Source organism: Podarcis erhardii (assembly GCF_964252035.2).
Source record: "Podarcis erhardii genome assembly, chromosome: 5".
NCBI classification, from domain to species: domain Eukaryota; kingdom Metazoa; phylum Chordata; class Lepidosauria; order Squamata; family Lacertidae; genus Podarcis; species Podarcis erhardii.
The window spans coordinates 64,232,435-64,260,129 of record NC_138509.1 but is presented as its reverse complement, the minus strand read 5'-3'; the positions used below and the strand labels follow the sequence as shown (position 1 = coordinate 64,260,129).

At 43.1% G+C, this 27,695-nt stretch overlaps 1 protein-coding gene and 1 long non-coding RNA gene across 13 annotated transcripts in view; both read left to right on the top strand.

Annotated features, from left to right (window-relative positions):
- EPHB1 (EPH receptor B1) overlaps positions 1-27,695 on the top strand; it is a 355,934-nt gene that overhangs the window by 260,762 nt on the left and 67,477 nt on the right. For all 12 annotated transcript variants that reach the window (XR_014157203.1, XR_014157204.1, XR_014157205.1 and 9 more), the window contains 2 exons: positions 1,023-1,178; positions 12,095-12,430. Coding sequence is in view for 5 of the 12 variants with exons in the window: in XM_081864477.1 (XP_081720603.1) it covers positions 1,023-1,178; positions 12,095-12,430 (492 nt within the window). In the remaining 7 variants the exon portion in view is untranslated. The remainder of the gene's footprint in view (positions 1-1,022; positions 1,179-12,094; positions 12,431-27,695) is intronic.
- On the top strand, positions 6,774-8,806 carry LOC309343267. Its single transcript, XR_014157223.1, has 3 exons — positions 6,774-6,966; positions 7,595-7,748; positions 8,670-8,806. It is a non-coding gene; the product is annotated as an uncharacterized lncRNA (long non-coding RNA).

Genomic DNA, 27,695 nt, shown 5'->3' with positions numbered 1-27,695 from the left:
TAGGTAGTTGAACGGCTTGGCTCCTGAGCAAATCGGCTCCCGAACACCGCAAACCCAGAAGTGAGTGTTCCAGTTTGCAAACCTTTTTTCAGAAGCTAAATGCCCTTCTGTGGCTTCCGCTTGAGTGCAGCAACTTCCTGCAGCCAATTGGAAGCAGTGTCTTGGTTTCTGAATGGTTTCAGGAGTCGAACGGACTCCCGGAATGGTTTAAGTTTGAGAGCCAAGGTACCACTGTATTACAGAAAGAGGCCCTTTAACATTAAAGAGAATCAGAGTCACTCCACAGTAGACAGCAGACTTATATGTGGCTTTTTATCCATCTCTCTTCTGTGTGGGGGAGCTGCCTGCAGTGCCCTAAATCCCGAGCAGGCAGGAGTAGTTTGCCATCTTGTGCTGCCATGAGCCAATTCAGACCACTAGTGAATTGCAGCAGGGCTGTACAGTGGTACCTCAGGTTAAGTACTTAATTCGTTCCGGAGGTCCATATTTAACCTGAAACTGTTCTTAACCTGAGGTACCACTTTAGCTAATGGGGCCTCTTGCTGCTGCCGCGCCACCGGACCCCGATTTCTGTTCTCATCCTGAAGCAAAGTTCTTAACCTGAAGCACTGTTCCTGGGTTAGCCGAGTCTGTAACCTGAAGCGTATGTAACCTGAAGCGTATGTAACCTGAGGTACCACTGTTCTCACTTGCACAGCCATCTTACATTGCCACAAACTGCAAAAAATAATCATTCATCCTTAGATGTTCTCTGGCTTTCTAGACCTTGGCTTTTGTTTAATAGATATATATTTACACCCCACCCAATAGCAAAAGTTCTCAGGACGTTTGTCAGTCAAACCAGGCGCTTCTGTACAAGGATGTTAAATTCTTTGTTTCTATTGATGATGTTCATGCCATATTTTGGAAAAATGTCTTGGGAACTGCAACAAAATTAGATTAATTCAGTTCCTGTCTGATACATGTATTTTGATGAGAATTTGACACCTTCTTGTTTCTTTCTCTGCCCTTGTTTATTCCAGCTTGCACAGCAGGGATGTTCAAAGCAAACCAGGGTGCCGGGACCTGCACACAGTGCCCCTCCAACAGCCGCTCCACGTCAGAGGCTGCCCACATCTGCACTTGTCGCAATGGTTACTACCGTGCTGACTTTGATCCATCAGAGGTTCCTTGTACCAGTAAGTAACAACATTTTCTACTGAAAACGCATAGGCCTCAAAACTCACATGGGTAATGTGTTCTGTGCAGGTAGCTCATAATGATTTAGAGTGAGTATTCAGAGTTGCATCGGTGTGCCTTGATACCTCAGTGGATCCATTGCCTCTCATGCTCTGTGGGCCTAGTTCTGGAATTGTCTTGAAATGATACGACACTATCCCTTATGGCAGTATCCCTTTCTGTTGGCATGGAAATGTCTCAGTACTGTTAATCCTCAGTCTTCAGATCGGCACATGAGCTAGGTACTCTTTATAGCACATACAAAGGCAAGCCTCATTCAGAACAATCATTTTCCAACATACTTCAGAAAGAAAAAAGAAAAAAATCGGCAAAGTGAACGTACTGAGGCAAAACAGAACAAAAAAATGAAACAAAACCCCACCAGCTAAGCCATTTACTGTAAGTATCATTAACCCAAAGGAAAGGATGTGAAAACACAACCCTTAAGACAAATTATCCTACTCATAATTTAGGGCACAGATGGAAGACATTAACTCTTAATGCTGATGACAGCCAGAGATACATTTGTATGACAGAGGAGGAGTTGGAGACTTCGAGTCCTCTGTCTGACCACCACTAATGTGTGACACAAAACGGATCCCAGGACAGATTTATTTCCATATGTGGTTGTATTTTCACATGAATGCAACAGCAGCTGGGATATGGATACAATATAGTAGCTACAATAGTACAAAACCCAGCTCTGCTTGAATTCCAAGTTAAGAAGAATGAGGTCGTGACAGTATACCTTCAGTATTCACATGCCAGGATCCTTGCCAGAAATATGGGGTGAAATGCATTATACAGGAAATGCATTATTCTGTGTGGGATTATGTGGGTTCAATGTGGGGGAAGGAGCTGATCTGTGGAAGATCCTGCATTGGGAGAAAGGTTGGACTCTGTGATCTTCAGCCTCTTTCAGACGTATAATTCTGTGGGGAGAAGTGAAGGTAAATAAGTAATTTGTGGTTTTTGTGCAAAAACAATTGGTTTGAGAGAAATAGGGCTACCCTATGTGGCTCCAAGAAAAGAAGTTGGCTTTTATCCTTATAACTTCCAGTGCAACTTGCCTGTATAGGAGGCCTGTGTTAGCATACTGCTTTCTGCAGTTATTCTTCTGTAGGTAACTATGCATGCATGCTTGTGAGATGTCTAATGTGTGTCTGGAATAAGAGATTAATTTTCATATTGTGCCTGATTCCTGGTAGCAGCGAGTGTAGTAGTAAATAAATCTGTTTTTATTGCCTCTTGTTATATAGCTGATTTACAGTATGTCTCACCAGAGGAGTACTGTATAAAAAAGTCAATTTGTTGATTTTTATTTCTACTCGTTAAGACTTAATTTTAAAATGTTCTAATTTGAGGTGCCAGCTGTTCTATTTCCAAGTTGTTACATGTCATAGGAGTAAATAAATTTTGTATTGTATATCTGTGGGTGCTGCTGTTCCCTGGTGTAACAGAAACATGCCTCTCCCTTTCCCGCACATTTCCTGCTAAGTTGAGCTTAATGCATATTTATGATTGGTGCCACAATGTGAACAATTGCCATTTTAACTGTTGCACATTTCACAAGACAGTTACTAAGAATCAGTATTTCAGTAGAAGCTATTTTACACACTGTGTTAATGCTGACCTCAAACCAGCCAGGGATCTGCTGCTCTCTTTTGCTGAAAGAGGACAAAGCTTTGTTGTAGGTTGCCCCTTCGATGTGGTTCCACCTTACTTTGATGCTGTCTATAGAGCAGTTCAGTATTGCTTCTTTGACAGAATCAGAGAAGCATTCACAAAGTTCAAGTAAGACTGATCTGGCAAAGTTGATTCAAGGCCACACTTTCTCCTTTTTGCTATAGGTCCTCTTTGGCTGGAGAAGGAGTCCATACCACAGTTGGCACTGTAGTCGCTCCCTGTGCAACAAAGACAGTTGAGTGCCAATCACCTGGTGACAAACAAGTCCCTCTGCTGCCAATGGCCTTTGATGTCTCCAGGACACTTACCATTTTGCCTTGGCAGAGAAGAACATGTTCAAGAACATGTTTGGGCTATGGTCTGAACATACCTCCAGCAGCCTTTATCCACCTTTGTTCATGCTGCCAATACCAAAATGACCTATGCAGTTGTCTTATGTGTGATGATCACCCCCAACTCTGGCTCTGAAATCTCCCAGCAGGAATAGGTGTTCATGGGCTGGGACCCTCCTGACAGTCTGGTCTAGTTCTTCATAGAACTGGTGCTTGATCTATATATTCAAGCACATAGAGGGAGCATAAGCGCTCAAGATGCTAACCTGACCAAAGGTGGTTGAGAGACAGAGAGAAATAAGCATTCTGAGCCCTTGGTTGGCAGTTCTGTTGCAGACAGGAGTGCCTCACTGTGAAACCTATGCCATGAATATGTGGTTCTTCTGGGTGCCCTCCTTGCCAATCAATGGTGTAGTTCTTCTCTCAGAGGCTGCATTCAAACTGAGTGTGCCCTCCTGTACTGGCAGCACCAAAGTGACCTCTTCAGGGTGCAAGCTTGGAGAATCCTGGGCTGCTCAGATGACAAGACAGTACATTTGGCACCAGCTTGGCTGAAGGAGTTGTTGGAAGGAGGCATGCAAGGCTCCAACCAACAGTCTTAGGGACTCCGCTCCAGATTTGTGTCGGGTTTACTCCTTGGCCTCTCCCAAAGATGTCCTGCAAGGCAGTGGATAGAGATTATTCCTCAGCGTTTACTCCTGAAGCCTTTCTCACCAATGAGTATAGCCACAAAGCAGTGGAGGTTTAAGATCAGTTTTCCTTCTCCTAGGTTAATGAGCCCCACCTGCCCCTTATTTCCCTCTACAGCACACGCAGAAACCGCCTTCTTGACTCATGGACCCACTTGTGGTCTCATCCATTTGATCCACCAGAGTAATGCAAGTGATGCATTGATATCTTAAAAATGCAGGGTTAAAATGTGCCTGAAAGCTTCAGTTTCTGATCTGGGAACCAATTCTGCTTATTTCAAGTGTGTGTGTGTGTGTGTGTGTGTGTGTGAGAGAGAGAGAGAGAGAGAGAGAGAGAGAGAGAGAGAGAGAGGGGTGGGGTGGGGGTGGGGAGGGGTGAGTGTTTGGAGTAGGTTTTGCTTACTGTGTAATGCTTTATGCCTGTGCTCTGATGCATTTTAAATGTAACTTCAAATGTTTCAGAGCTGAGACATGGGATTGAAAACAGATCCTGGGGCTGAGTCTTAACATGCTTCAAGGACATGATTCCACCTGGGTTAAATATGGTAAAATGCTTCTCCAAAGGGTTCAAGCAGTTCTGTGAGATGACTGCCCTCTTCCTCCCTGGCTGTGCTTTAACTGTAGTGCTGACATATGCTGGACAGCATTCCACCAGTAAATCAAGAGTTGACAAAGAACAGGAGATTGGGGGGTGGGGATGATGACAGTCTGCTGCAAGATCCCTCTGGTAAAATCAGATGTATTTGTTACTTTTTCTGTGGTTCCAGGCATGCCTGCTGCAGACAAGATAGATAGTGTCAAGAACTCCACTATAAATCACCTTCCCCGCCCAGGGCTTTATAATTCCAGTAGTGAAATTTGCTTTGGGTTGTATTGATATGCAGTTGTTCCTTTTTGGTAGATAGTTTAAAGGGTTTAAGGGAGATGGATTTAGAAAGCATAGTGATTAAGCCCCCTCTGCCTTTCCTCCATTTACCAGGCATGAGTCCAATCCTGTGGACATTTCCCCATCTGTCTCATTTTTAACTGCCAGCCCCAAAGGATGGGCAAATGCCTCAGGCGGGGTGGGGGGTGGGGGGTGGGAGAGACAAACTTACAAACTGATGACTTAAGGCCAAAGTGAAGGCTGAAGGCAAGTAAAGTGATTCAGAAGCAGATGATGGGGAAGAATTTTATGGGATGCTCGTGCGGCCATTTACAGAGAAATGAAAAAGGGGAAATGTATTCCCAAAAAGAGAGCAAAAGGAGACACAGATCTGCATTACTTTTGCATCTGCTTATTTATATGCATAGGTGCAATTTTTTTAAAAAAAAAACCTAATGGCTTTAATTTAAATAGATGTACAGTACATCTCAATGTAAGGGGGGGGGCATGATTCTTACCAAATGATCTATACTTAGAACATCTGAAAAAAATCTATTCATGGTACCTCACTTCATCTTAGGGTGATGACCCCCAAATAGGCATTTTCTCCTGTTGCTCTTTTCTATGTAATGCCTTTCCATTTGTTGTATGTGAAGCAGCAACCACCAGTTACTTCATGCATATTTTATAGCTCAGGATGGAAAACCTCTGACCAGAAGGTGAAACTTAGGTTGCCAGGCCACCCCACTGAGGTCATCAGGGGATGCCATGTTCACCCACCCTGCACCCGATGTCATATATGATGTCAGCTGTGTACAGCCAGTAAGAGCGAAGCTGCAAAAAACAACAACACTAAAGCTGGGCTCCTGATTCTTCCTTTCCTGGAGCAAGGCACGACCCAAACCTCCAATCAGCTGGTAGTAGGTGGGAACACCCCTTGCTCAAGGAGGGTGCTGATCTTTGGAACTGTCCCACAGAGCTCCTTTCCTGCTCCTTTCACACACCTCCCCATTCTGCATCCCATGTCTGGGTTTTGACAGTTGTCTGGGAAAACCTACCTGTCCATTGTGTCATGTGATAATGATGTCATGTGATTGACAAGTGGGTTGCCCCACCCCTTGTCAAAGTTGACCCATAGAGTGGTGCGCCAAAAGGTTCTCTCTCTCTTGTATAGACATATTTTTTTACCCAGGCTTGTCTGACCCACAAGTTCAGTACCAGCAGTCTCATTGGTACAGAATGCAGGCAGCCAGTTCCAGCTCCACAGGGTTCACAGTTGGAGCCTGGCTGTACCTTACAACAGCATGAGCAGATTCCTTGTAAAAGATACATGGTTTGATTGCTTTTTATTAGGTGGGAAATCTCAGCTTACTGACCATTATCAGAGGTACAATATATCTACCCTCGGATTTTATACCCCAGGTTAAGTTAAGGAAGGCAATGGAGCTATAACGTCTATTGCTCAAAACGTCTGCCACTAACCCCTCAAACAAGCTGATAAAAGGTTCTGCTCTGTGACTGAGCACTTTTAATAACTCTGTCTCAGATCAAATCTCTGAAACCAGGCAACAGAGGCAAGTGTTATGTACCATCAAGCTTTCAAGATGCAACCTGTAATGTTGCAGCAGAAAGTGATATGGCCCAGCCAGATTCCCACCCCCAGCCATTAACTAACCTGGCTATGATGTCACAAAATCCTGGAGACAAGGAGAGTGGATACTGGGGGTGGGGGAGCTTAAAAGCAATTGAGGCAGAATATAATTTTATTTACTTACAATATTTATTAGTACAAGGCCAATGTATGCACCCTAAATGGTTTTGATGAGTTGGGTGGTTGGGGCAAAAGTGGCTTAAGAGAAAGTCATTATTAATCTGTGGGAAGGCAAAGTCTACCTACATACCCTTATATATATTGGGTAGGGAGCTCAATTTTGAGAGGAGGTGGCAGAGGGTTTCAAGTTGCTTTCTATCCATTGCCTACAGAATCAGGGCAAATTTGTGGGGTGAAGGGAGCCTGACAGATTTTGGGCCACTGGGAGATGGGACTGGCTTAACACTTCCCTGGGCCTTCATCCTAGTCAGCCTTCATCATCATCATTGATGTCAATCTCACCTCAGATGGACAAGGCGGCGTATAGAGAAGTGCTTTGGCAGGTGATCTCAAATAACGGATAAGGTGTACATCTTCAATTACTTGGGTTCCAAGTTGTTAAAGGTTTGAGCAGCACCTTGAATTGGACTCAGAACTGGACAGCTAACCAGTGTAGGTCTTTTAGAAGTGACAAGACAAGATGTGCCAGTGAGAATTGTGGCACCCTATTCTATCATGGATAATAGACATTGCTACAAAGTGTGGCTTACTGAAGCAGCAATTTTAGGAAAGCAGGAGTAGAATCGCATTAAGGTTGAGAGGGAAGAATTGGAGATGGCAAGAAAAATGATGGAAGAAATAGAGAGCTTGGCTATATTTTGACAGAACCTTCATGTTTGTTTATGTATTGATGAAATGTGAACTCATTGACCTAGGGTAAAACAATTAGAATGCAACCAGAATGGCCTTGCATTTTGTGTGTATCCCTATATATTGATGACCCACAGAAGGGAACACTTTGAAGTGCAGCATCACTTCAGTACATCACATTCAGCACATCACATTTCCACTGTGTACACAGCAAAGTCTTTGCTGCTAGATGGCTCATGACAAATACTTTAACTGTGCTGACGGGAAAAAATTAAATGAAATGGAATTTTCGTTAAAGGATAGCATTTTTCTAGCAATTTTAACAAAATGCTTTCATCTGCAGTAACCATAGTAACAGATCAGAGAAGCTCTCTCTCAAAGTGCCTCTCTGAATGTAATTATGAAGAAAAGGAGGGAGAGAGAAAGAGAGAGAGAAAGGAAGCCGGTAGTTTGGAATGGGGACAGCAGCTGAAAACTCCTCAAGGGCTTGAGCAGAGGTAGGTTGTGACAGATTCAGCAGAACTTCCCTGGATTCATTTCCTGCTAAGTGGGGTGCTGAAATGCCAGCCTCTAAATGGTAACCCCTGATCAGTGTACTTTTCCACCACCATCCTGTCAGCACAGCACAGCAGTTCCAAGCACTTCCAAGTGCTAGTCCCCAAAGTAATGTAGAGGAACGCTTGGTAGATGGCTGGGGCCAGTTTGCAAACCACTTTGCTAGTAAAGTCCCTTGCAGGATCTATGGCTGCGGCTGAGATATCTGTTTGGACTATTTGGATAGATAAATTTCAGCTCGTCCAACCTGAGGATCAGTAAAAGATGCTTAGAGGATTGAAGCTAACTACTTTCTAACTATATCCATATTAGTTCTTTTGCACCTGTTGGCAACCTTCAATATGATTGACCGTAGTGTCTTTTGAGGACATCTGGCTGGTGTGGGTTTGGGAGACATGTTGCAGTGGCTCTGTATGGTTGGACTTTCCAAGAAGGTGGTCAGTCTTGACCCCCTTGTTATTTAATAACTACAAAACATTCATTGGAGAGGTCACCTGGGATTTTGTGTTCAGCTGTGATCAATATATTGATGACACCCAACTCTTATCTTTCTTTTTCAACTGATGCTAAGGAGGCTATAGAGATCCTCAAGCATTGTTTGGGTACAGTGATGGAGTGTTGATGAAAAAGGGTAAAAGATGTGTGCAGATGCATCATATTTTGATTAGCTTGGACTATGTGAGTTTGCACTTGCCATTTTCAATACGTATTTCTCATAACCTCCTACAAAAAAATATTTTTCTCACCTGATAGTGGGTCAGCTTCATTTTCAGCAAGTGTGGCTCTTTTAAGTTGCAATCCCAGCTTCCGCTTCTGCTGCATTACATGCTTACACATTTCTCACAGTGTCTGCAATTCCACAGGCATGGAAGGACACCAGATGCAGGAGCAGAACAGAAAGAGTCTTCAAAAATGTATAGAAGAAAATCTTGATTGCTTTCTGAAAAAACTGAATCAGATTTGCTCTTGAGGAAAAGTGCAACACTCAAAATGCATTGGAGAATAAATTGTTTTCTGTACATCTCTGAAGTCCCCTCCCCTTTTGTTATTGTTAAGTAGGGCCTCAATCCTACGGTGTTAATCTTACAAGATAATTTTTATTATCAGCTCCATCCTCCCTAACCATTTCCACCCTGCCAAAGTGATTTCCTTAGGAAATCATTCAGCTACTACTATTCCATAAATTAGTTTTTGATTGGACAGATTAATGCAAAACCCCATTTTTATTTTGCGCATGCATTGCACTTGTTGTGCAGTGAATTGTGAGGTCTGCAGTTTCTCATTTGTGCAAACAAGTCATTCACATGAATGTCTTTTCACTCAGAATCATAATATACTGCACAAGTGAACAGAGAAGGATGTAGCCAAAGCTACCATTCTCCTCACACCACAGCTTTCCCTCTCCTCTCCGCTCCTCTGCAGCTACCCATGGACCCTCCCAAACTGCCCCAGAGAGAGGGGACCCTCCAGAACAGATTTTTGGGGCACACAAAGAGAGGAGAAGGTGAAGTCCAACTGCATGAGTGGATGGAACAAAAGCATTCACACAGAAGCAAATGCTACATTGGCAGGAAAAAGTGATATCACAGGATTTTGTGCAATTTCTGGGAGATGATTTGGCCAAAGTGAATTAAAATATTATAGGAATATCAGTGGTGTTGAGCTTTGAGTTTGAAAATAAATATGGATGTTGCAATAATGTGTAACGCTCGTAGATATAATCATGACAACCATGAAACTTCCTTGTCCAGGGCTTGCCCAAAGCATGAATTGTTAGAACTCCAACATTAAGTTCCAGTTTTTGTTATGATAATTTTTGTGGCAAGTCTCCCCAAGTCTGAATTCAGTTATCTGGTTTAGAAAATAGTAGCACTGATCAGACTGAATAATTACAGTGTTTGTTTAATAGAGCTTGGCCCATTATGCTGTTTGCTTTGCCTGCAGCATGGCCACAGTGTTGACTCATTTTATTTGTCATTTCTTACAGCCCAGAGAGTTTTCTCTGTGGCACAACTGCCTGATCAGCATTCCCCTGTTATATATGTGTGTCTTTGATTACTCTTTCCACACTGTATTTGTTCTTATTGAATCTCCATTAATTGATTCCAACCCCATTTCCTCAACGTATAAAAACAGAGTTGCACTTAATTCCCCCGCCCCTGCAAAGCCACCATTCTCCTTCTCAGAATGGTGCTGCCTGCAGTTTTGATATACGTACTCTGAACTGTGGCGTCCAAGTTGCTAATAAATAATAACTGCATAAAGAGCAGACACAGAAGGAGACCCTTGTAGGACCCCACTAAATACCCATCCTTTCAGCCTGACATATTGAACCATTAATAACTGCTCTTTGCTTCTGACATTTTCTGCTAGTCTGTCTGTTTTTATATCATGTGTGCTTTTCTGAGCCCTAACTGTAACTTTCAAGGAATTCTTAAAATAAAATACTGTGTCACCTCTGTTCTCCCACCCGCCAAATGTGAGTGTTCAATAGCATGTGGTTGTGTGTAGATTTCCAGATGTATAAACTTGTAGCTTGAATTCTCATTGCAACTTTGTGGTACCATCAACTCAGCTTCAATGAGTATGGGTTGATGTTGCAATGGAAGTAGACCAGATTTTTTCAGTTCACAAAATGTCAGGACCAAGATTTGGAAATGGGGGTGGAGGGAAGCAGTGCTTGGAAATGTCAGAAATTAAAGGCTGCCTTGTATTACTCTGCTAGATGGTTGGCGTGGGCAAAGAGTGGACATTATACCAGCCGAGGCCCCGTTGTGAATTGCCTGAACCAAATCTTTCAATACCTGTCTCTGATTTGCTCCTCATAGTCTTATAGCACCTTCTCCCACATTGAAATGAGGAACAGTGCATGTCAAATAAGGGACAAACGACCAGAGACACCTTATTTGCAGGGATACAATATGTGCTTCTGGTTTGTGTTGTCTGAGTGGAGCACTAGGCATTTATAAAGACTATAGAAGGAGACGTGGGTTTCACCCACTCACCGACCAACAGCCATTCCACAGCTCCATCTTTCTTTATCCTTTTGTCCCGTTCTTACCAACTGATCCAGTGACAGATCTTGCTGCTGTTAGCCTTCTCACATTTTGGAGCATGCCACTGTTTGTCTTTTGGTATAGCCTCAGCTCCAGTATGTGACTGGGAGCAGAGTTGGGGAAGGAGAAAACTCTTGAACTCTAAGTACACACTCTCCTTTCTCTCTTTAGAAAGGGTATTGTGACTATTTTCTATCCAGTTTCTTGAATATTTGCTGCCAGAGTAACTTATGTGGCTCATGAGCCTCATCCTGGCCAGCCCTGTGTGTGTATATAAAGCAGGATTTATATGGGTGAAGTCAGCAATATTTGGGGACTCGAGAGATCTGAGCTGGAAGCTGGTTGTCAGATGGACCATTAAAACAAATCAAGGACCTCATAGAGCTGAGAGGACTGTGCTGTGTGACTTGATAGCCTCTGGCAACTATGGCCAAGTCCAACAGCCCATAAATCTTTAGTGAACTGGTGGGACTCATAATACTAAGGAGGGAAAGTGTGACAGCTTTAAAAATAGAGCCACATGTAAGATTCCTTTTACAGAGCAGGACAGCTGAGTGCTATAATTTGGTAGAAATGCTGTGGAAGGGACAAAAGGCCATCTATCTTAACCCCAGCAGCAATTTAAATAATAGAGACTAAAGCATAACCTAAGCAGAGAAGAGAAGATGAAGGTGGTCTGAAGAGCAAACAAGAATTAACCAAAAAGAGACACAACTTTCCCACTACTCTATCTACTCCACACATTAGCCTAACCAAGCAGGAAGAAACTTCCAAATGTGTTAGTTTGGTATCTGAGCCAAGCGACACTACAAAATAGGGATCATTACAAAGTAATCTGACTGAAGGGATATTGTTCTACATTTAAAGTAATCGGGGAGGTTCTGTGTGAGCCCAACATGCCAATCGGAGGATTTGGGGGTGGGGGAGAGAGAGGTTCGGTAAGGTTTATTGAATTCATGTATCATTTCCCACAACAAAGAGTCCTAAAATGATTAACAAGTTCATGCCATGTTGTGGGGGGAGATGTTCAAGATCATTAGAAGTGGGGTGGAGAGCCTTCTTGGTCTAAGGGTCCTCAACGAAAGCCCCACAATGGAAAATCATGAGGCATGCATTTATCTAGCTCTGGTGAGTCCAAATTCACTAATCTCTACATCTTAGCAAAAGTATACATTGTACCACGATCAGGCATTTAGTTGCATAGCCTTTATCTGCAAATTGCTTTTTAACAGGTGTTCCTTCAGGGCCTCGCAACGTGATCTCTATTGTCAACGAAACGTCAATTATACTAGAATGGCACCCACCCCGGGAGACGGGAGGTCGTGATGATGTGACCTACAACATTGTCTGCAAGAAGTGTCGGTCGGACCGCCGTAGCTGCTCCCGCTGTGATGACAATGTGGAGTTTGTGCCAAGGCAGCTGGGCCTCACGGAAACCCGGGTCTTTATCAGCAACCTGTGGGCCCATACGCCATATACCTTTGAGATCCAGGCTGTCAATGGAGTTTCCAACAAAAGCCCATTCCCACCACAGCATGTCTCTGTGAACATCACCACCAACCAAGCTGGTAAGTGCCACAACAGCAGCTCAGAGACCTCATGTCTGGTTTTCTTGATATGCGCAGAGAAGAAAATCTAGATTGCTTTCAGATACTGCATTTCCTCTGCCATCATTGATTTGACATTGTTCAAGTTTTGCAGCCGGGTTCCATAAATATATGTTGCTTTTGCCACTTGCCCTTCTGACCTCCACCCTTTTTAAATGGTTCTGGGTCATACCTGCAGCCAGGGTTTCTTGTAACTGGATAAAACAATGGCATAGCTGTTACTGTTTGAGAGCATAGTGCCATTCAGTACTCCCCAACTCCATTGCTACCATCTGGTGTGCTTACTAACGATGGTTGGCGCATGGCGGGAGGTGGCAGAAGCACTGGTGGCACCACCATCAGGGCCTCCCGTGCTGTCCAAGTCACTCTCACAGTCACATTACTTTCTGTGTTCACAACCACAAAGGAAGTACCAACTGTTGGAAGAATCCCATCTTCCCAAATGGCATGATACTGCAATTTGAGTGGTGGTGTCATGATTCCGACAGTGGGAGCACTACCTTGAGGGAAGTTGTAATCTGGATCCACTTTTTAGCCGAGTAACGACTGTGCAGATGGTGCACTAAACCAGTGTTTTGCAACCAGGGGGCCATATGGCCCCATTGGGGGGGCAGGATATTCCAAAGGGGCTGCAGGTGAAAATCACATAAATGGAGGGGGGCACAGCACGAGGCTAGGGGGCCACAGAGGGAAGTGGCAGATGGATCTGCCTTGGGAGGTTCTGGACTCTCCTTCCTTGGAGGTTTGTAAGAGGTTGGATGGCCATCTGTCATGGATGCTTTAGCTGATTTTCCTACATTGCAGGGGGTTGCACTAGACCAGCGGTTCTCAACCTGTGGGTCTCCAGATGTTGTTGGACTACAACTCCCATCATCCCTGACCACTAGTCATGCTGGCTAGGAATGATGGGAGTTGTAGTCCAACAACATCTGGGGACCCACAGGTTGAGAAACACTGCACTAGACAGATGACCCATGGGGTCCCTTCCAGCTCCATGATTCTATGTTTTTCTGCTTCAACAATATTTCATTATGTTCCAATCATTTTATGAATTGTATTCTGTATAAATTATAAAAATGATAAACAAAACATGTTCTATTTACAAAGAAAAGAATACATTTAAATAGCTACCTTTCTACTGGTAGGACGGGGACGACGACATAGGCGTAGCCAGGATTTTTGTTACGGGGGCAGGCTTTTGCTGGGGGGACAGAGCCTCAGATATGTATTGATCTGTTACTTATTGGGGGGCATCTGACCCACTGCCCCCCTTGGCTATGCCTGGGGGGGGGCCACAGGAAGGAAACAAGGTCAGAAGGAGACCACAGTTGGAAAATTTGGGAAACATTGCACTAACCAACAACAGCAACGATACATAGAAAGGCGCTTAATTGTCTTTGGAGTTTATCTCTTTTTTCCCCTTGCAGAGTCGTGTTTAGTTACCAGGAACAAATCCTAGAGAAAAATATTGCTGAATGTGACCTGTATTGGAAGGAAAGGGGGGCACAAATAGGGGAAGTGGAGTAGGTTGCCAGATGGTGGTGGATCTGTGAAGGGTGTGAGCACGTGTGCCTGTGTTCTCTATGTGAGGTTAAGAAGAAGGGTGGGGAAGGGACAGCAACCAGGTGGTGACCCTGGCCTAAAGCTTAATGAAGGGAAGAATTGACAGTAGAAGGCAACAATAGATGACAATCTGTTTGGTTTCGTTACAGAAAGGGAATGGTAATTTCTGCTTTGTATGAAACACGTAAAATGGAAAGTCTTTGTTAACTCCACCCGCTGGGAGAGTTTGCAACAGAAACCTGGCGTAAATATTTTAGCGTCACATCTCCAGGGAATAAGAACTCTGTCAGGATGTCATGTTAGGTTTGTGCCTGGATGTCGTTTCTATCTCTAATCAAGTCCAATCCAACCGACTACTTGTATCTATACTCTTTTGTCTGTTATGTCTGCTTGCTGCTCCTCTCTCCCTCCATTTTGACATGTGCCCACCTGCCCATCTGCTCTTCTGCCCATCTGTGGCTGCCTCTCCTTGGACAGCGAGGGGCCTCAAGGTGGCCTCGGCAAGAGCAGGTCAAACACTCCTTTGGTCTATTGTCTCAGCTTTGAATCCCCAGAGCTCCATTCAACTCTACTCAGCCCATCCTCCTCCTGTAAATTTCTCTTGCTTTATTATTCTGTTAGGTGTTGTTTCCTATGCTCCTTTTTTGTCCTGCCTGTCAGTCACTCTATTTCCCATCTGTGTATCCACTCATCTCTCCTTTCCTATTTCTGCCAGAAAGCCATGATTATTAAGAGTTGATATATTTGCATTGTATTCAGACATGCTCTGTAATTATCCAACTGAAGCGCATTTGCTTTCAGTGCATTATGGATGCGAACAATATTTGAAAGACCACAAACATAAAATAAATATTTGGCAGTTAGATGCAAGGTGTTAGCATTCAGCACTTGTTTAAGCAGGTTGAAATGGGGTGCCAAGCACTAGAGGCATTTAAAGGGAGGTTAATGGGAATGCACAGGCAGAATAGATTGTGCAGATTTGGCACTGACTCAGTCATTGATGCTTAACAATTTAGTTTTGCTGGCCTCTCTTTTTTGTGCCGCCGCTGACCTAAAAATGCAATATATTTCTAACTGCAAGAGTTACTGCCTAAGCAGAGAATAACGGGGAAAGTGTGTTATTATAGGCAGCTGTATCTCCATACACCAACTTTGAATGGGAGTGTGCATTCAGAATCTACATGGGGCTTTATTAAAATCACGCATGAAAGAGTGGGGGGGGGGAGCAGACTCCAAGTAATGACAAATGATGGAGAAATTTGCATACTCCAAGTTCACAAAAAAATAGTATTTATGTCAATTCTCTTCTCTTTAATTAGTCTAATTAAGCATTTCTTAACAGAAACAAACTTGGATGCCTTTCTCAGGTTCATAAGAACCAATCAGTACCCTTTTCTTAACCATCTGTCTGCCCATTCACCCATACATCCATCTCCACACTACTTTTCTTTTCATCTCTCCGTAACAGCTATCTCCCCATCTGTCCATCTAGCCATCCAAATAACCCTCTACCCCAATGAGTTCCTATTTAATTCCTAGTATCTTTAAGGCTCCCTTTTGTTAATGTGCAGAGCTTGGGTGCCTCTTTACGTGGTCCTGAGAACTTTTGTAAGGCTCGCAGTTTTGGCCACTTGCCTGCCTCTAAGATTATTGCTGTGGGAAATGTTGCTAACTGACCCTATTCCCAGAGCGTTTCAGGCTGCAAAATATAAATACGTACAGCATACTGAATTTCGTGTGTGAGCAAGTTGTAATTGCAGGTCTAGACTCATGGTGTGTGCTTTAGGTTGGCTGGCTCTTGCTATAGGCCTGCTTGCTTTGAAGACTGCTTTCTCTCATATCCAGCAGACATAAGTTAAGAAAGAAGGTCATTTTCCACTTCTTCCAAAATTTTGCTATACAGTGGTACCTCAGGTTAAGAACTTAATTGGTTCTGGAGGTCCGTTCTTAACCTGAAACTGTTCTTAACCTGAAGCACCACTTTAGCTAATGGAGCCTCCCACTGCCACTGTGCAGCTGCCACGCAAATGTATGGATGCAATTTATAATACTTTGTCTTTCATTGTGAAGAAAATCTGTCCTTATAGCTTGATGGCATTAATTTATTGGCCAAGTTGACCACTTCAAAAGCTAGAATTTAAAATACTATCCCTCCATGTATTGAATTGCCAAGTTGGCTGCTCACTTGTGAAAAAGGCTCCTAACCATGCTTTGACCGTTGTCACATATTGCCATTCTGAAGCACAAAATGTAGAAATGGAATTGACAAAAGAATCGTGCCTTAGCTAGACACACCTGTGCATTCCCCTGAAGACCAGTCAACCAGTATATAGTCACAAGATATCACTTCACCTGCTGGATGTGAGAAGGTTTAATTTCACATAGGGAAACTTTCAAAACAGGTTCGTAATAAGAGAAAGCAAGGCGCTTTCCCCATAAATAGCTCAAGGTGCCAGTGTGCGTGTTAAATATCACAATATTAGCCCAAACCCCTGTGATAAAAATACCTCATTTGTTAAGGAAGGTGTCAGCAACATCGGATACCAAGTGTGTCCCATGCTGCAGTAGGGGTCCCCTCACCAGTCTCTGGAGACTCCTTGTCCTGCAGCTGCAAACCCAGGAACCAGTACTACCTGCTGTTACAAATTTTTTTTTTATTTAAAAAAGAAAATTCAGAAAGATTAACATTTCTCAAAGTGGCCAGTAACCTTTGTAAAAGTAAAATGGAGTCAAAACACACTATTCATCTGGGGTTTGAGCACTATTCTGAGCCAGTCGTTCCCAGTGGAATTAGGAGGGGGCTAATCAGATGAGTGATCTTTCTTAGGCCGTATAGTCATTTGTTTCATTTTTTTTTCCTGCTACATTCCTATCTCTATCCCATTTTGTTTACTTTGCTCATTTGGTAGTCAAAAGAATATAATCCTAGTGGGAAATGTCTAAACTGGTAATCTTTGTTTGTTTCCTGAGTTCTAAGTTTATCTTACTATTAAATATGTGGAGCTCATTCTTTTTTACAGGAGATATTAATTATATTTTGCTGGTAACACCAGATGCCTGTGCTGATCTTTACATAAAATATTAAGAAGGTCTGGAAGCCTTCCAGGAGATGTTCAGGATAAAGACTTGCACGAGGGTCAATAAAGTTTGCTATATCCATTATGCCAACTTTGCTGAACTACAGAAATAAATCATAGAAAAAGTTCAGCTTGGCACACACACCATTTCAGGCTTTCCATGGGATCTGGCTGGCCCTGTGATGCTAGACTAGATAGGTGTACTTGGTGAGATCCAGCAGACTTCTTAAATTTTCATGATCTCAACCTTGTTCTGGGAGCAAAGATAAACACACTAGTAGAGCTGTGCTGAAGGCATTTGCTGTGCTGAGGTCAAGGGTGATTCTCAGTGAGGACTACAAGGCAGTCTGAACTCTGTGCCTTTGAATGCACCAAATCTTAGGTGTAGAATCAGACTGTTAAAGCTGGGAAGCCACTAAACAATTATTGTGTTTTTAAGAGGTTTGCATTGTGAGTCACTTTGAGTTCATTGGTGAGGGTAAAGTGGGATATAAGCTTTCAAAGTAAATAATAAAAGCATAATTGGTGTTTCTATCATCGTTGAAATTGATATTTATTCAGGTGAAAACTAATCCAAGCATGATTCATTCTACATAAGATGCCCTTGCGTTTATGAAAACCAAGTTCTTTATAGAAATGTAAGGTAATTTATCAGAGCTTCCAAGAACATATGATCAGCTTCCAGTTTGCAAGATTCTTCACATGCACCCCAGTGCTAACAGGGTGAGAAATCTCTTTCTCAAGTTTCCTCTTTTGAACTTCCATCTGTGTGGTTTTGTAAAGACATTTCCGCTTCAGATTAATTCTTTCCCTTTGTGCAATGATGCTGGGCAATCCATCTGAACGAGCAATGATGAGGAGGCCTCCGTACTACCGCCCGCCCACCTGCACACCAATTTGATGCCGATCATCTTTGCAGCATTATCCATGTTAAACAGGCAGGAGCACCGGGGGGGTTTGTGAATGTGGCAATTAACAAAACAGCAATCAAGCTAAGTGTTTAATTTCAGAAAATTATCATCTTCTCTGAGCGGATGTGGAGAGATAAAAAAAAAAAATTAAAAACCCAGGATTAAATGTGCTGTGTAAACAAAGGCAATGCTGGACTGTCAACATCACCCACTGGAAAGAATAAGCAGCACCTCACTAAGTGAATTCCTGAACACTCACCCAAAGCAGGAAGCGTAAAAATAAGAGCTGAGCACACACATCCACTCAAACCCTGTTCTGAAATGATTTGTCATTTTTCAGTCCTTTCTCTCTTTTGATTTTGAGGAGAGGTATTGGGGGTTTATTTGGGGGGGGGACGGAGCAGATAAATAAATAAATAAATTGGAGTCTCTGCCTGCGGATGGCAGGCAAAGCCAAGCCAAATATAGCAAGGAAGGCTAAGCATGTTGATGAACTAGAGAAAGATGCAAGAAAAAGGGAGACGGTACCACCAAAGCAGCTCCAAGGGGTCCTTGGTAGGAGATGGATTACATCACCAGCATCAAACAGGGATGAGAAAGAAATTTGTTTCACTTTGCACTTTAATGAAGTGAAACGCAGCTGCCCTTCCAACATCTGCACTTTTCCGAATTTTGGAACACAGTTCTCAAACAACAAAAAATGGGCGTGTTAGGGGAAAGTGTGCATTAGAGTGCTTATATAAGTGAAAAGAAAACACAAAAATGCATCATGTTGGGGGAAATAACAGACAAAAATGTTTATGTTGCGGAAAATTCACACTAAAATTCTGATAAATATTTGTGAGGACTTTTAATAATTTTTAAATAAAAAATTCACAAAGAGATGCAGAAATGTGGCAAGCCGTGCTTAAGATTGGAAAAATATATATACAGTGGTACCTCGTATTACATACGCTTCAGGTTACAGACTCTGCTAACCCAGAAATAGTGCTTCAGGTTAAGAACTTTGCTTCAGGATGAGAACAGAAATCGTGCTCCGGCGGCGCAGCAGCAGCAGGAGGCCCCATTAGCTAAAGTGGTGCTTCAGGTTAAGAACAGTTTCAGGTTAAGTATGGACCTCTGGAAAGAATTAAGTACTTAACCCAAGGTACCACTGTATGAAACACCCACTTTCAGGGGTGCAGCTTTTGCACCCCCACATACAAGACAGTGAAGACAAGGATCAATTTAGGTAGCTGGCAGAAAACTGGGAAGAATGTTAAAACTGTTTCACTTCCTCTGAAATATTTTGGTAGCATTATTCTCCCCTAGCCCTCTGAAATCCATTTCTGGGTTTAGTTGAGTGCCAGTTTAATCATACCAAAACAATTATTATTATTTTGGGGGGGGATCTCCCTTCAGGTGTTTCATTACAACCATAAGCTAATCTGAAGAATGTTTTCTGTGGTTTGTAATAGATTGTAATAGATTTGTATGTGTCACATACTGGCAATTCCAATGTGATGTGTTGTGTCCAGATCAGCCTTCCACAAGCTGGTGCCCTTCAGATATTTTGGACTACAACATTATCCCCAGCTAATGGGAGATGTAGTCCAGCACAACTGGAAGGCACCAACGTGGGGCAGGTTAGTCTACACTCTGAAGTTAGATGTAACTTGATGTGACTCCGTGATTAGGAGCTTCTTGCTGTTTTTAAGAAAGCCTTAAATACCAGCTGTGGCAGGATGATTAATAGTAATAAAAACATGTGTTGTTTCCTGTCAGTGGCTCCCCAAAGTGGCTTCTGAGCAATAAAAGACAAAACAAATTAAAATATACCAATGCTATTTGCAGTGTAATATTGTAATGTATGACATCATATTAATGCAATGTGCAACATCAGATTGCTGTGTAAATGAATGGCTGAGGCATTCACATCCCTGCTCATTCAGAGGGATTGGCCATTCTCATGGCAACTGTTCTCCCACTCCAAGCTTGGGGAAAAGGTACAGATGCCACCAGATGCATTTATTACTACATGGAGAAATAGCAGGTTGAATGGTATTCCAACTGGGGAAATGACTCAGGGAGGAAGGGATAACTCCTATACTCACCCCACCCTGCTCTTTCCCCAATATCATGGTCTTGATCTGATTTCCACCCACCCCACCAGAGCTGTTTGGCTTGTTTGTAAACCACCAGAGATCCCAATCACAGATCTCTCATGTCCCATCCTTGGACCAAGGAGATCTGGGTTCAGTTGACCATGAACCTCCCTGAATATAATGAGAGTTTGAAAAGATAGTGGCTTGACTGAGCTCATTTGCCTATGGAGCTGGCTCTCTTCTTTTTCATCCCTCTGTTATCTCTGATTAAAAAGATTTTGCAACTTCTTCCAAAAGCTGTGAACGGAGATAAAAACATCTATGTTCCACCTCTCCATATGCTCAAGGCTGGTTTCAATAATATTTTTTAAAAAATAGTTTTACAAAGCCTAACACATTTTGGCAACAGAGAAATCTAGACCATTAACACCCCCCAGCAATTATGATGCCTCTATAAATACCACCAGCAGCTACCTCAAATATGAGGCAAAGTGTAACACCTGCCTTTCAGGAGTGAAGATTTCACATAAAGAAAAACGGCAAAGAGAAACTGGTCCTAAGATAGGAACATTTGTGATGCTATTGTTTCTAGTTTTAACAGAGTAGTAGTAGGAAAACAAAATTGACCATGTCAGTCTTAAGGAGATTGCAAGTGGTGACAAGACAGATTCTCCTCAGCTTGATTCAGAATCAGGACATAGTATTATAGGCCGTGTATTGTGTTGCCTTAAGATACATACTTTTGTCTGAGCTCTGTACTCTTAATCACAGCTCAGTTCAAGCTATGGCCAGAAGGGGAGGGGTACTTTAAGACTGAGGAGAGCTGTGGGCAGACCAGGGGAAGTTCCAAAGGGCACAGAAAAAAAGGACCTGTGCAATCCTCAAGCCTGGGATTTCTGTCCCAGGTCACATAATACATCATGTAAAGATGTTTCTGTGTTCTCACCTTAGCCTATATTTCCTTGACCTTTTCAATTTGAGTCTAGTCCCAAAGTTTTCCTCCCAGAAGGCTTTGTGCTAAATGCAAGTTAGAAGAATGGCAGCCACCAAGCCACATCATTTCATAGTTCAAGAACACTGTTGATTTCAAGATGAAAATCAGTGAAAGGAATTTCTGAAGCCTTCTTTGAAGCCTTTCCCCCAGCTGCTTCTTCAAGCTTATTTTTTGACTCCAGAGGAACTCAGTTACAGAAGATTGCAGGGAGAAAAACAACAATGTCCCTTCTCGCTCACTGCTGCTCTGCCCACGCACTACCTGGGAGGACCTACCATTTTACAACTATTTGTATTCCTGATTTCCTCCGGTCCAAGCCAGCATGGCCAATGGTCAGGGATGATGAGAACTATAGTCCAGTAATATCAGAAGGACCACAGGTTCTCCATCCTTGATTAATTGTATATGCTCCAATCCCATACTGCTCTGGGTGTTTGCCCTGCATATTTGCAGAATCTGCATTCATTTGTATGAGTTGTAATCCAAACTTTACACCACTGCCTGTAAAGATTTATGGAGTGGTGGGCCCCCTCCCGCATCTGTAGCCATTGGCCCAGTGCTATCATACAACAGCTGTAAAATCAGCTTGGGATCCAACAGATCCCAGGCCATCTCAGCCCCTCACCAGCCAAACACTCTCTCTCTCTCTCTCTCTCTCTCTCTCTCTCTCTCTCTCTCTCTTATTATATTTATTGCAAAACATACTACACAAACAGACAAAAATAATACCACAATGACAACTAAACATTAATTGACTACACATCATCTAACATCACACACGTTTTTGACTTCTGATTCACCTCATTGTGCTTTCTAAATATTCTGAAGCCATACACACTTCCTGTTATATCTATTACATATCAAGATTTTTTTTAATGTTTATAATTTTCTTTAATATTCAAGATTCAAACTATACCTGTCAGGAGATTTGCATTTTCACAATATTGTTCTAAATATTCTTTAAATATTACCCATTCTTTGCTCACTTTCTGATTTGAGTGTCCTCTTATTCTCCCAGTCATTTTCACAAGTTCCAGGTATTCTATCATCTTCACCTGCCAGTCAAGCTTTGTAGGAATTAAGTCACCTTTCCAATTGGAAATTAAATCGGCCACTCTCACTCTCACCTGTGTGTTTGGCAGGTGCAAGGGCGAGTGCTACATTGACTGGGTGAGAAGCACATCAGGGTGGCAGTGGGAGGCTGACTTAACTGGGATTAATGAAGGGCAAAGGGATGGTTCCACACAACCTAGCACACATTCCTCAATCCCAGAACGAGGGGGTTCCGCTTGCTCCGTAAGACACCTCTCCAGAGGTGGGATATTAAAACAGGATGTTTAGCACTGTTTTCATGCCATTAGGATTCACCAGCATCCAGAGACTCCTTTTGATCCTCAAGGAGGCTGCCTGCGACTTTTGTATTTAGATTCCATTTTGAGCACCTCATTCTATAGTACATTAGAGTTATCAGCATCATTGTTACTTATATAAAACATTGCTCTACGTTCTGGTGGAGAGGTGATTGACTGTCGGTAAGCAGCATTGTTCTGTGCACCATTAAATTAAGAGGCTGGCACCACTGCTCACCAGGGACTTAAGGGGCAGTGAGTTCCAGAGGCATGTATAGGGAAGAACATTTAGAAGACTCTGAGGATTAGTCTCTGCAGAGCCCTCACCACATGCATCAGTGGGCTTTAAAATGAGACACTTTGATGTCTCAGGAGGACCAGACAGGAAATTAACTTGTTTAATGAAGCGCAAGTTATATTGCCTTGGTTCTGTGTGGACTCCCATCCCCAGCAGGGATTCGAAAATAAATGCAGGAGGCAGATTCACGGATGACGTCAGTGATTCTCCAGGACTCTGATTCAGAGCAATGAGCACTCCCATCTGGCACATACATTTCAAGAAGAGATTCCTACTTTGCCACCGTTCAGCTGGTTGTCAGCTTGAATCAGATAGAAATATTTCTTTTGCTTAAATTAGTCATTTAAAATGTGGATAGGTTTTTTTTTAGCTCACTCTTCATTGAAATTGACCCCCAGTATGCTATCTGTTTCTTTCTTAACAAATTGTGCTAAAAACAATTGTACCCTACAAAGAAATCACAGGCATGGCATGTCCTTTCCTTCCCTTCGATTTTCCCCAGGACTCTTTGGGGAAGCCGTGACTGTTAAAGTGGTAGATGTGCTTTAACTGTATGGTGTGGATGTGACCTTTTGTCTCCTAAGATACGGGCAAAAGCAGGTCTGAGAAGACATGGGTGGGTTACAGCGGAAAAGTGGTCAGTGAGCAGGGAAGGGTTATGTACAGGACACATACTTGTTTGCCATTTATCCTGCATATATTTCCCCATCTCTCCTCCAGCACAGACAGTCCTCAAGTATGGCATGTAGGCAACAGCTTCTCCTTATTTGTGCCACAGAAACCTGTATTCAGAGATATACTGCCTCTGAACATGGAGACCATCATGACCAAGAAAGGTGGATAGACCTGTCTGCTATAACTTTGTCTAATTCATCTATTAAACCTATCTGGGCGTGGGGGCACCACACAGAATAAGTTCATCAACAGCTATTAGTCACAAGAGCTATATTGCCTCCAGTATCAGAGAAAGTAGGTTTCTGAATACTAGTTGCTGGGGAACATTGCACTTGTGTCCTTCTTTGTGGGCTTCCCAAGGGTATCTGACTGCCTACTGAACAGACTAAATAGACCTTCGGTCTGAACCAACAAGATTCTTCTTATGCTATGTTCTTGTATCCTCTTGTAGCAAATTCCTTAAGCTAAGTATGAGTTGTGTAAAGAAGTACTTTGTTTTGTTTGCTCTGGTCCTATTTACAATCTGATATCAGTGGGCAGCTGGCGCCTAAAATTTTATTGGGATAAAAAACTCAGTCTATTCACTTTCTGCACACCATGCACAACCTCTATCACGATCCCCTTAGTTGTCATTTTTCTAAACTTAAAAATTCCCCAGATTGCTTTGGCCTTTTCTCACAGGGTTCTTCAACCCCTTGATCATTTTGCTTGCCAATTTTGCACCTTTTCTAGCTCTAGGATATATATTTTTGGAGATCAGATAGCATAACAGTGTTCTTGAGGAGGTTGCAATATATGCAAGTGTCAGGGGTTCAGGAGCAGAGACACAGGAGAAGGAGCAAATGGAGAGTGAGGAGGAGGAGTACGAGGGGGGTGTAGGCAGTGACAGTGGTCAGAGAGATTCCACGAGTCTCTCCAGCGAATCGGAAGATTCACAGAGAGGAGCGCCGATGGCCAGGGCAAGGGGGGTGCCAAGGGGGAAACCCCAGAAGGAAGGGGCCAGCGGGGACTCCCTGAGCAGCAGTTGGAAATCAGGACCAGCGTCCCCACCAGAGCGTAGTGGGGGGGGAGGAGTCCCAGGCATCGGGACCAGTCTTCTCACCACCAGAGGGAGGAGATGAGTCAGGATTGGCCACGCCTCCATCGGAGAGCGGGGAAACGGTCAAGAGGAAAGTCACCAGCTGGGCGCGCGCGCCAAGTTCAAATGTACAGGCGAGCGGCACAGCAGGTAGCCCGGATAGGGAGCCAGGTCCTAAAGCCTGCCGGAAGGAAAGGCAAGACTCAGGGGGGTCAGCGTCAGAAGAGTCCAGGAGGGAGGAAACCCCAGGGGGCAGAAGGACCCAGAGGAGGAAGGAACAGCGCAGGAGGTGGAGCCGGGCTAGGATCTTAAACTGGTGCGGAAGGGGTAGTGACTCAGAGGGGACTTTGCCGGTCTAGGGCCAAGACGTAGGGCTGCACGCTCTGGGGTTTGAAATGGAAACTAAACTTCAATAAAGACTCTTGTACATTACATCAACCGGGCGTTGGTCCTCTGTGAGCTGGGACCTAGAGGCAGCTCTGACAGCAAGTTTATAAAGAGGCATTGCAAGATTTGTTATTTTTATTTTCAATCAATTTCTTAGTGATTTCTTTACATAGAATTTGTCTTGCTGCTGTTTCACACTGTTGATGCTTTCAGTGAGCTGTAAGAGATACCAAGAGGCAAGACTAGTTCATAGCCCAATTGACACATGTTAGGTATTGCTGATTTAAATGGCTGCCCTATTCCCCACCAACTTCCTGCCTGCAAGTTTTATATAACCTTCCGCAGTAGAGTATTGCAAACTGGCTCTCCTAATCAATTGGTGTGCAATGCGGAATTTGCCACGTAATGTCACGGTCATATGATTGCTTCACCATCTGTCCCAACTCACAACTCAACTTATTTTTTACTATGCTCTAAGAATGTTACTGCACCACAGAGCAACAATTATTTTTATTATCGTGTAGGAGTACTAGTTGTGGTAGTAGTAGTTTAGGAATATTTTTAACCTGTCCCTCATTGACAAGCCATCTCATGGTGGGTGTATAATAAAACTATTTTAAAAGTAAAAGAGTGTCACCAAAATATCATAAAGAAAAGTCTGACAAAAAACCAACAGCAACCATAGCAGCTATAAAACAGCAATAGTAACACAATTGGAAAAGAACACTGTATTCTTGCCCAGAAAATGCCTATGTGAATAGATGGGTTTTCTGTTGGTGATTGAAACTCATGAGAGTCAGCAGCAGCAGCCATACATCAAGGGACTGGGTGTTCCATAATGGGGGTGCCAAAATTGTGAAGTTCCTTTCCCGGGTAGCTGCACAGCAGATCTTATTTGGGAGATATTGGTTGATATTGGGAGAGTGGGGCAGGAGTTGACTCTTCAAGTATTTCAGTCCCAAATTGTATGGGGCCTTACAATTCATCACAAACACCTTGAGTTTGGTTTGGCCACATATTGACAGCCAATGCCACTCTTTCAGGTGTTAAGTGGTGCTGCTAGGTTGATCAACCCATTGCATTTTGTACAAGCTGCAACTTCCAGACTTGAAACAGGCTGAAATATAATGTCCCATGATAAATTGATCATACAACTGTCTCACCAAATGCCAGACGGTGTGCACAGACCCATTCAAACCTTGATCAACACACTATTTTGGGTTTTCTGAATTGGTCTTGAGTTAAGAGTCAAAGAACAAGTGAAATAAAGCTGAACCACAAGTATTATTTAGTAAGCTATGTAATGAGGTAGTGGAGATGGAGCCAAAACTGGGTTCTCAATTTTTGCCCCCCACAAATGGGCTGTCATTGCTCCTGCTTGTCAAGGGCCCCCACACTGCAGTCACCTTCCGTGCAATCCTTTCTTGACAATTGCTTTGCCAAGAGCAAAGGGTCCAGCCACACTATTCATAGTGCTGCATATTAGCTGCAACAGCCATTTTATAGATGACAATATGCATCTCAAGACTGCTGTGCCATCTTGCTAGGGGTGGATTGTGTGTACAGAATGCCCCCTTTAACTGATTGGCCTCATGGCTACTTTTAAGGATGCAATCTGCCAAGCAATGCCCAGCAGAAACCCCCACTGCTGTCTCTTTTTAGAAAAAAATGTGACCTCCCCCACGCCTGCCCCCATTTCCCTGTGAAGAAGAATCCTTCCAAAAATCCATTGCAGCCTTAGAAGTGCCTTTGCCATTGTTCATGTGATGGGGAGGCTAAGGAGAGCAAGTTGTGCTGGCTTCATAGTGAGTGAAAAATATTTTTTCCGAATTTGCTTGTTCATTTGCAGATGGGCCTGTGTCGCTTGCCTTTGATGAAGAGTCCCGAGGAATTTTAAGTTCTAATTAAAAATAACTAGCCTTTTTAAATATTAAAACTTTATTATTTACCGACTGTTCCCATTTCATTCCTCTCGCTGCAATAATGTTCTTCAAACAGCAATTAAATATGAGGAAACTTTATCACCATGGCAAAGGGAAGGCAGTATTGCTTTGAAAGCAAGCTCCATTGTAAGCACACTTGCTAAATGGAGGGGGTGGTGAGACTCTTGATGCATGCATTCTCCAAGAGCACGTATTCTAAGTCTTCCCCAACCAGGTGCCCTCCATATGTTTCACTCCCATCCATTCTGTACTTGCTAGGAGTCCTGGGATTTACAGTCCAAAACATCTGGAGGGCACCTGGTTGGGGACAGCTGTTCTAAATTAGGAAAGGCCAGTTCTTTCATGGAGAATAATCTGCACAGCCTGAGCTAAATTGGAAAGAAAGGTCTATTAGCTCCTCTTTAACCCCACTGGGCTATGGGAAAAAGTCTGTTGCCATTTATCTTTAATTTGGCTTCCTATGATGGGGAGGAAAGGGCTGTAAATTAGTTATAGGAAAACAATACAAAAAGACTAAGTCTATACCCATCCCTGTTTTGTCAACACTAACATCACTTCTGAGCTTGCATTCCTAGATTTCCCCAGCTTCTTTTCAAGCAACCTCTCCTCCTGCCTAATGAGTTTGTGAGAAGCGGGAATAGAGAGAGAAAATAAGAATTGTAAAGGGAACACAAGGATAATCTAGTCCAATCCCTTGTAATGCAGGAATCTTTTGCAAAATGTAGGGCTCGAACTCCCAACCCTGAGATTAAGAGTCTCATGCTCAACTCTTTTAAACTATTGTTTTGGCAAATAAAGTTGAGGACGATAGAAATCCATGTGCTTTTGAGGATGGGACTTGACTCTGTCACGTGTTTTGTAAATATA